The sequence below is a fragment of the Pristiophorus japonicus genome, chromosome 20 (assembly GCF_044704955.1).
Source record: "Pristiophorus japonicus isolate sPriJap1 chromosome 20, sPriJap1.hap1, whole genome shotgun sequence".
NCBI lineage: Eukaryota > Metazoa > Chordata > Chondrichthyes > Pristiophoridae > Pristiophorus > Pristiophorus japonicus.
The window spans coordinates 43,418,765-43,428,214 of record NC_091996.1 but is presented as its reverse complement, the minus strand read 5'-3'; the positions used below and the strand labels follow the sequence as shown (position 1 = coordinate 43,428,214).

General features: G+C 61.5%; 1 protein-coding gene across 1 annotated transcript in view; it reads right to left on the bottom strand.

Annotated features, from left to right (window-relative positions):
* Positions 1-9,450, bottom strand: part of LOC139232507 (probable voltage-dependent N-type calcium channel subunit alpha-1B) — a 958,198-nt gene that overhangs the window by 186,222 nt on the left and 762,526 nt on the right. The window contains exon 24 of the mRNA XM_070862825.1: positions 8,628-8,766. Coding sequence (XP_070718926.1) covers positions 8,628-8,766 — 139 coding nt within the window. The remainder of the gene's footprint in view (positions 1-8,627; positions 8,767-9,450) is intronic.

Below are 9,450 nucleotides of genomic sequence, written 5' to 3'. Positions count from 1 at the left end.
GAGAGGAGAGGAAGGGGAGAGGAGAGGGAGGGGAGGGGAGGGGAGAGAGGAGGAGGGGAGGGAGGGAGGGAGAGGGAGGGGAGGGGAAGGGAGGGGAGGGGAAGGGAGGGGAGGGGAGGGGAAGGAAGGGGAGGGGAGGGAGGGGGAGAGGAGAGGGAGGGGAAGGGGAAGGGGAGGGAGAGGGAGGGGAAGGGAGGGGAGAGGGAGAGGGATGGGAGGGGAGAGGAAGGGGAGGGGGAGGGAGAGGGAGGGGGGAGGGAGGGGAGGGGAAGGGAGAGGGAGGGGAGAGGAAGGGGAAGGGGAGGGAGAGGGAGGGGAAGGGAGAGGGAGGGGAGGGGAAGGGAGGGGAGGGGAGGGGAAGGGAGGGGAGGGAGGGGAAGGGAGGGGAGGGGAGGGGAGGGGAAGGGAGGGGAGGGGAAGGGAGGGGGAGGGGAGGGGAAGGGGAGGGGAGGGGAGAGGGGAAGGTGATGGAGGGTAAGGGAGAGGGAGGGAAGGGAGGGGAAGGGAGGGGAAGGGAGAGGGAGGGGAAGGGGAGGGGAAGGGAGAGGGAGGGGAAGGGGGAGGGGGAGCGGAAGGGAGGGCAGAGGGAGAGGGAGGGGAGGGGAGATGGAGGGGAGGGGAGAGGGAGAGGGAGGGGGAGAGGGAGGGGCGGGAGAGGGAGGGGGAGAGGGAGAGGGAGAGGGGAAGGGTGATGGAGGGTAAGGGAGAGGGAGGCGAAGGAGAGGGAGGGAGGGGTAGGGGAGGGAGTGGAGAGGGAGGGAGTGGAGAGGGAGGGGAGGGGAGGGGAGAGGGAGGGGGAGAGGGAGAGGGAGGGGAGAGGGAGGGAGAGGGAGAGGGAGGGGAGGAGGGAGGGGAGGGAGGAGGGAGGGGAGGGGAGAGGGAGGGAAGAGGGAGGGGAGGGGAGAGGGAGAGGAGGGGAGAGGAAGGGGAGGGGGAGGGAGAGGGAGGGGAAGGGAGGGAGAGGGAGGGGAGGGGAGGGGAGAGGGAGGGGAGAGGGAGGGGAGGGGAGAGGGAGGGGAGAGGGAGGGGAGAGGGAGGGGAGAGGGAGGGGAGGGGAGAGGGAGGGGAGGGGAGAGGTAGGGGGAGGGGGAGGGGGAGAGGGAGGGGTGAGGGGGAGGGGTGGGGAGGGGGAGGGTAGGGGAGGGGAGGGGAGAGGGAGGGGAGGAGGAGGAGAGGGAGGGGAGGGGAGAGGGAGAGGGAGAGGAGGGGAGAGGGAGAGGGAGGGGAGAGGGAGGGAGAGGGAGGGGAGAGGAGAGGGAGGGGAGGGGAGAGGAGGGAGAGGGAGGGGAGGGGAGAGGAGGGAGAGAGGGAGTGGAGGGAGAGGGAGGGGAGGGGAGAGGGAGGGGAGGGGAGGGGTAGAGGGAGGGGAGGGGAGAGGGAGGAGAGGGGAGAGAGAGAGGAGGGGAGAGGGAGAGGAGGGGAGAGGGAGTGGAGGGGAGAGGGAGAGGGAGAGGGAGGGGGAGGCGGAGGGGAGGGGAGAGGGAGAGGCAGGGGAGGGGAGAGGGAGGGGAGTGGAGAGGGAGAGGGAGGGGAGAGGGAGGGGAGGGGGAGGGGAGAGGGAGGGGAGGGGAGAGGGAGGGGAGAGGGAGGGGGAGAGGGAGGGGAGGGGAGGGGAGAGGGGAGAGGTAGAGGGAGGGGGAGGGAGGGGAGGGGAGAGGGAGGGGGAGGGAGGGGAGAGGGAGAGGGAGAGGGAGGGGAAGGGAGAGGGAGGGGAAGGGAGAGGGAGGGGAAGGAAGAGGGAGGGAAGGAAGAGGGAGGGGAAGGGAGGGGGAGGGGAAGTGGGAGGGGAAGGGAGAGGGAGAGGGAGGGGAGAGGGAGAGGGAGGGGGAGGCGAGGGAGAGGGAGGGGAGAGGGAGAGGCAGGGGAGGGGAGAGGGAGGGGATTGGAGAGGGAGAGGGAGGGGAGAGGGAGGGGAGGGGGAGGGGAGAGGGAGGGGGAGAGGGAGGGGAGGGGAGAGGGAGAGGGAGAGGGAGGGAAGGGAAAGGGAGGGGAAGGGAGAGGGAGGGGAGGGGAGGGGAGAGGGAGGGGAGGGGAGAGGGAGGGGGAGAGGGATGGGAGTGGAGAGGGAGGGGGAGAGGGAGAGGGAGGGGAGAGGGAGGGGGAGAGGGAGAGGGAGAGGGAGGGAGAGGGGAGGGGAGGGGAGAGGGAGGGGAGGGAGGGGAGGGGAGAGGGAGAGGGAGGGGAGGGGAGGGGAGAGGGAGGGGAGAGGGAGGAGAGGGGAGAGGGAGGGGGAGAGGGAGGGGAGGGGAGAGGGAGGGGAAAGGGAGGGGGAGAGGGAGGGGAGGGGAGAGGGAGGGGAGGGGAGAGGGAGAGGAAGGGAGAGGGAGGGGAGGGGGGAGAGGGAGGGGTTGGGAGGGGGAGGGGAGGCGAGGGGGAGGGGAGGGGAGAGGGAGGGGAAGGAAGAGGGGAGGGGAAGGAAGAGGGAGGGAAGGGAGGGGGAGGGGAAGTGGATGGGGAAGGGAGAGGGAGAGGGAGGGGAGAGGGAGAGGGAGAGGCGAGAGGGAGGGGAGAGGGAGAGGCAGGGGAGGGAGAGGGAGGGGATTGGAGAGGGAGAGGGAGGGGGAGAGGGAGGGGAGGGGAGGGGAGAGGGAGGGGGAGAGGGAGGGGAGGGGGAGAGGGAGAGGGAGAGGGAGGGGAAGGGAAAGGGAGGGAAGGAGAGGGAGGGGAGGGAGGGGAGAGGGAGGGGAGGGGAGAGGGAGGGGGAGAGGGAGGGGAGTGGAGAGGGAGGGGGAGAGGGAGAGGGAGGGGAGAGGGAGGGGGAGAGGGAGAGGGAGAGGGAGGGGAGAGGGAGGGGGAGGGGAGAGGGAGGGGGAGGGAGGGGAGGGGAGAGGGAGAGGGAGGGAGGGGAGGGGAGAGGGAGGGGAGAGGGAGGAGAGGGGAGAGGGAGGGGGGAGAGGAGGGGAGGGGAGAGGGAGGGAGGGGAAAGGGAGGGGGAGAGGGAGGGGAGGGGAGAGGGAGGGGAGGGGAGAGGGAGGGGGAGAGGGAGAGGAAGGGGAGAGGGAGGGGAGGGGAGAGGGAGGGGTTGGGAGGGGGAGGGAGGCGAGGGGGAGGGGAGGGGAGAGGGAGGGGAAAGGGAGAGGGAGGGAGAGGGAGAGGGAGAGGGAGGGGAGGGGTAGAGTGAGGGGAGGGGAGAGGGAGGGGAGGGGGAGAGAGAGAGGAGGGGAGAGGGAGTGGAGGGGAGAGGGAGAGGGAGAGGGAGGGGAGGGGGAGGCGAGAGGGAGGGGAGAGGGGAGAGGGAGGGGAGGGGAGAGGAGAGGGAGAGAGAGGGGAGAGCGAGGAGAGGGGGAGGGGAGAGGGAGGGGAGGGTAGAGGGAGAGGTAGAGGGAGGGGAAGGGAGAGGGAGGGGAAGGGAGAGGGAGGGGAAGGAAGAGGGAGGGGAAGGAAGAGGGAGGGGAAGGGAGGGGGAGGGAAGTGGAGGGGAAGGGAGAGGGAGAGGGAGAGGGAGGGGAGAGGGAGGGGAGGGGGAGGGGAAGGGAGAGGGAGGGAGGGGAGGGGAAGGGAGAGGGAGGGGAGGGGAAGGCAGAGGGAGGGGAGGGGAGGGGAGGGGAGAGGGAGGGGAGAGGGAGGGGAGGGGAGGGGAGAGGGAGGGGAGGGGAGAGGGAGAGGGAGGGGAAGGAGAGGGAGGGGAAGGAGAGGGGAGGGGAAGGGAAAGGGAGGGGAGGGGGAGGGTGAGTGAGGGGAGGGGAAGGGAGAGCGAGGGGAAGGGAGAGGGAGGGGAGGGGAAGGGAGAGGGAGGGGAAGGGAGAGGGAGGGGAAGTGAGGGGAAGGGAGAGGGAGGGGAGGGGAGGGGAAGGGAGAGGGGAGGGGAAGGGCGAGGTAGGGGAAGGAGGGGCAGGGGAAGGGGAGGGGAAGGGAGAGGGGGAGGGAGGGAGAGGGAGAGGGAAGGGAGGGGAAGGGAGAGGGAGGGGAGGGGAGGGGAAGGGAGAGGGAGGGGACGGGAAGGGAGAGGGAGGGGTGGGGAGGGGAGGGGAGAGGGAGGGGAGGGAGAGGAGAGGGAGGGGAGGGGAGAGGGAGGGGAGGGGAGGGGAGAGGGAGAGGAAGGGAAGAGGGAGGGGGAAGGGAGAGGGAGGGGAAGGGAGAGGGAGGGGAGGGGAAGGGAGAGGGAGGGGAGGGGAGGGGAAGGGAGAGGGAGGGGAGGGGAGGGGAAGGGAGAGGGAGGGGAGGGGAGGGGAAGGGAGAGGGAGGGGAGGGGAGGGGAAGGGAGAGGGAGGGGAGGGGAAGGGAGAGGGAGGGGAGGGGAAGGGGAGGAGGGGAGGGGAGGGGAAGGGAGAGGGAGGGGAGGGGAGGGGAAGGGAGAGGGAGGGAAGGGAGAGGGAGGGGAGGGAGAGGGAGGGGAGGGGAGGGGGAGGGGAGGGAGGAGAGGGAGGGGGGAGGAGAGGGGAGAGAGGGGGAGAGGGGGGAGGGAGAGGGGGGTGAGGGAGGGAGGGAGAGTGGGAGAGGGGGAGGGGAGGGGAGGGAAGGGGGGGGAGCGGGTGTCGTGTCGGTGGTGGGGGGGGAGCGGGTGTCGGGAGGGCGGGGGGAGCGGGTGTCGGGAGGGAGGGGGGCGGGTGTCGGGTCGGTGGGGGGGGAGCGGGTGTCGGGAGGGCGGGGGGAGCGGGTGTCGGGAGGGAGGGGGGCGGGTGTCGGGTCGGTGGGGGGGGAGCGGGTGTCGGGTCGGTGGGGGGGGGAGCGGGTGTCGGGTCGGTGGGGGGGGAGCGGGTGTCGGGTCGGTGGGGGGAGAGCGGGCCTCGGGTCGGGGCGGGGAGCGGGTCGGGGTGGGGGGGGGAGCGGGCCTCGGGTCGGGGCGGGGAGCGGGTCTTGGGTCGGGCCGGGGGGGGGGGAGCGGGTCTCGGGTCTCGGTCGGGGCGGGGGGAGCGGGTCTCGGGTGTCGGGTCGGGGCGGGGGGGGAGGAGCGGGCCTCGGGTCGGGGCGGGGAGCGGGTCTCGCGAGTCGGGTTGGGGTGGGGGGGGGGGAGAGCGGGCCTCGGGTCGGGGCGGGGAGCGGGCCTCGGGTCGGGGCGGGGAGCGGGTCTCGCGAGTCGGGTTGGGGTGGGGGGGGGGGAGAGCGGGCCTCGGGTCGGGGCGGGGAGCGGGCCTCGGGTCGGGGCGGGGAGCGGGTCTCGGGTCGGGGTGGCGGGGGGGGGGGGGGGGGAGGAGCGGGCCTCGGGTCGGGGCGGGGAGCGGGTCTCGGGTCGGGGTGGCGGGGGGGGGGGGAGGAGCAGGTCTCGGGTCTCGGTCGGGGCGGTGGGGGCGGAGAGCGGTTGTCGGGTCGGGGCGGGGGGGGGGAGCGGGTCTCGGTCGGGGCTGGGGGGGGCGGTAGCGGGTGTCGGGTCGGGTCTGGTCGGCGGGGGTAGGGGTGGGGGAGCGAGTGTCGGGTCGGGGCGGGGGGGGAGCGGGTGTCGGGTCTCGGTTGTCGGGGCGGGGTGGGGGGGTGGGGGGGGAGCGGGTCTCGGGTCGGGTCTGGTCGGTGGGGGGGGGGGCGGGGGAGCGAGTGTCGGGTCTGGTCGGGCGGGGAGCAGGAGCTGGCCGTGGGAGGAGCCTCATTTACGCAGCCCCAGTGAGGCCATTGGGCCAGGGCTAGGGGCTGCGTGCTTCGGGCCCCTCCCACACAGTTCGGCGCCTGGAGCTACTGCACTTGCGTGCCGACTGTAGCGCGCATGTGCAGAGGTCCCGGCACTGTTTTCAGCGCAGGGACCTGGCTCCGCCCCCCCCACAGCTCGTGCTGGCTGCGCCGAGGGCCACAGGACCTGTAAGTCGGTGGAGAATACCGAGGATTTTTTTAGGCGCCGTTTTAGGCGCGAAAAACGGGCGCCCAGCTCGGAGGGGCACCCGTTTTTTTTCTTGTGAAAACTTGGGCCCATAGAGTGGGCTCTTGCTAACAGATGATCACTGAATTGGTATCAATCAATCAATGAATAGCAAGTTTCAACCTCAAGATAGTCGCTCCCATTTATCAGCAGAAACGAATTGTATCCTGGATACAATCAATGCATTTTCACATGAGTTATTGCTGATATGTAATTTGTTTACACTATATTTGCAGAAGCAGCGATTGATACAATATGCCTGTTGGCATGGCAATGCATACTGGTTATATTGGCCATGGGGGCATGAGGGAAACATTAGCCAAACAAAAGACTCAACAGGTGCTTTGTTATATTGTCTCAAAGTGCCATTCAGGGAAACATCTCTTTATTATCGATGTATACTAACTAAAATTCAGCACATTGGCCCCAAGTTTCATCCCGCGGCGAAAATGGCGCAGCTCCGAGCTGGGCGCCTGTTTTACGCGCCGAAAACTGCGCCTAAAAAAAAGTCCGATATTCTCGAGCTCCTTGGAGCTCGATGTCTGCTTGGCGCGGCGCGCTCTTCGCAGCAGGGGGCGGAGCCTAACACTCGCGCCGATTTTCTAAGTAGCAGGGGGCGTGTACAATTTAAATTAGCCTTCGTGATGCCGGCAACCGGTTTGTGTGAGACTGCGCGTGCGCGTTGAAGCGTGCGCACACGCGCAGTCTCACACAAACATTGGCACTCGGCCATTTTTTAAAATACTTCAGAAAAAGTGAAGATTTGTTTCTTGGACCCCTGCAAAGGCTTGTAATTTAATTTTTTTTGATATTTCTGTGTGTGAGGGAGTGCTTTTAGCAGCACTGCTGAATAAATCACCTGCTGAAATCAGTGAGTTTAGCTTTTCACTGCTAAACTTGCAGAACCGGTGCTGCATTGGTGCATGCAAATTAAGGACTGTGTGTTTGGAGAAATAAGAGTGCCAATTCAACTTTGCAATAATACGTGGTGTTGACAATGCAGCACCCATTCTGCAAATTTAAATATAAAACTGTCGATGTGGCTGCCTCTCCCTGTCCAAATGGCCTCAGTCCCCCTCACAGCTCGAAGGCTGCTGCTGTATCTTCGGCTGCCGGCCAGCCACTGACGCCGCTGATATCCTATGGCCGAATGGCCTCATGTCCGTCCGCTGCTGATTCTTTGGCTGCCGGCCAGATACTGACGCCGCCCCTAAAGCGTGGCCGAATGGCCTCAAGAACCTTAATGAGCTGCGTGTGTCCTGCGTTGATTCTTCGGCTGCCGGCCAGCCACTGACGCCACTGCTATCTCATGGTCGAATGGCCTCGGGTCCGTCCGATGCTGCTTCTTCGCGGCCAGCCACGAAGAGAATGAAGGCCTGCCTCAAGCACTGCAGCTCAGCTCGAAGCTTGCTGCCGCTGCCGTCGAGACACTGACGCCACACCGCTGCCTGTCTCCAACATGAAAGGCCTGCCTGAAGCACTTTCACACAGGTAGGAACATGGTTTATTTAATCTTTTCTTTGCTTATAAATTTTTATTCAGGTTGGATTTATTTGTATAATATTTGTATAAGTATAACTAAGGATTGATTGTAGAATTTAATGACTTCCCTTCCCCCCCCTCCCCCCCCACAATTCCCTATGCCTGATTTGTAACCTACGCCTGATTTTCTAAAGTGTAGACAAGGTTTTTTCGAGCATACAAAAATCTTCACTTACTCCATTCTAAGTTAGTTTGGAGTAAGTTTTCACTCACGAAACTTTGAAATCAGGCGTAAGTGGCCGGACACGCCCCCTTTTGAAAAAAAAATTCCGTTCCAAAGTGAAACTGTTCTAACTGACTAGAACTGGAGCAAACTAAATGTCGAGAATTCCGATTTCTAAGATACTCCGTTCTACACCAGTTGCTCCTAAAAATCAGGAGCAAATCATGTGGAAACTTGGGGCCATTATCTCCCAGCAAATTATTCCTGCAGGCTTGGGGTAACATAAAACACGTTTATATTCTTCAAGACGGTTAGGAAATTAAGTGTTCAGAGAAAAAAGAAGCATCGTGAGGCTGAATTTGCGGCTCCTACGGATCCGTACGAGGTGTGCAAGAATCCTCTTGACAGATCGTACGGATCTCTCGGAAAAGGGCCTCTGTGGGCGGAGAGTTGCGCTATTTGCCCAATCTCTGCCCAAAGAATGCCCTTGAAATTCTTGCATTGGTAAAAGTAAGTGTAAGGCCTGCTTTTACCAGTGTAAGAGTTTTAAAAAATAGAAAAATAAAATGTTATCACTCATTTATATATTAAAAACCTTGTCCATTAAGCTAAGTTTATTTTTAGCCCTGTTAAAACATATTAAGAAAAATTCATCAAATACATTTTTATATAAAATATTTAATTCAATTGCATTTTAATTAATTTTAAATATGTAATGTGCTTTAAAAAAATGTACTTCATGTGTTTGTGTGTTTTTGGGGTTATTCCCATTCATAGTTATGGCAGCTCCGTAGAAACGGATCTCACAATAAGTATGGATGGGATCCCTTTACTTTCATTGGTTGTGCCGGCCCACATGATCCCAGGGGCGCTTGCGAAGCGCCTACGCTATTGCAATACATGGATTTCTACGCAGGCCTATGTGTAGAGAACCAGGACTACAATTTGCTGAACCACCCGGACCAGTGGGTCAGTTCATAGATTTTTTTGCAGGTCGGAGACATCCGCCCGCAGGAAGCCTCCGACCACAAAATGTGGGCCAAAGAAGCAGTTTAGAAGACCGATGTTGATGTGTTGAGGTGCTAATACCTGTCTAATAGCCTGGCCATTGGCTGGAGTTACAGCAATGGTACTTACGGGTTGGTCGGGCTGAAAATGAACATGGAGCTGTACGGCGGTATCTGTCTCGGCCCATTTTTGATCAAATCATCAGCGTCCATGTCCTTCTTTTCCACCATTTTTGACACACTTTCCAGATCTACACCTAAACTATTGACTGAAAAATACAATAAAAAGGATGAGAACCATTATAACCCCAAAGGGACACTTTTCTGAAAAATTCAACTTGTAAACATATATAAAGGTTTACATGTATGTTCCATGAGGTATAGCTATGTCAATTAAACAGAAACATTGTTGTCCAATAATTGCTATTGAAACATTAAATTGCATAGATATTAAAATGAAATAAAGAATTATATTCTTAAATATATTTTGAAGCCCTTTCCAGATCATGTATTTTTAACCATTCTGAACATGGCTCACAACAAATACGTGGATAAAGCATGTGGGAATTTGCCAACCAGAACAAGCTAGTAAAGCACCAGGAGGTATGGGGCCTTCTTTAAGCCCACCAGTCACCAGAATTCACCTCCATAGCTAAAGGCATCACTGTGTTAACTGCTGAATGGACAGTGCCCACCAAATTAGTGCCCAACAACTTCAAAGACCACGTTGCCTCAAACCCAGTGCCAAGAGATCCCGCTTGCCATTCTGAGCATTTCCCAAACCTCTTGACAAAGGTTCTATTAGTGAGTAACTCGACATACATGTTCAGAATTGTATAACTGTGGCAGGTCCCCAATGTATGCATTTTTAAGTACCATGTATTCGAAAATTGATTCCGTATGTATTCCGTAACAGACACCTGAAAAAGTATGAACATTTTACTCTAGATTTG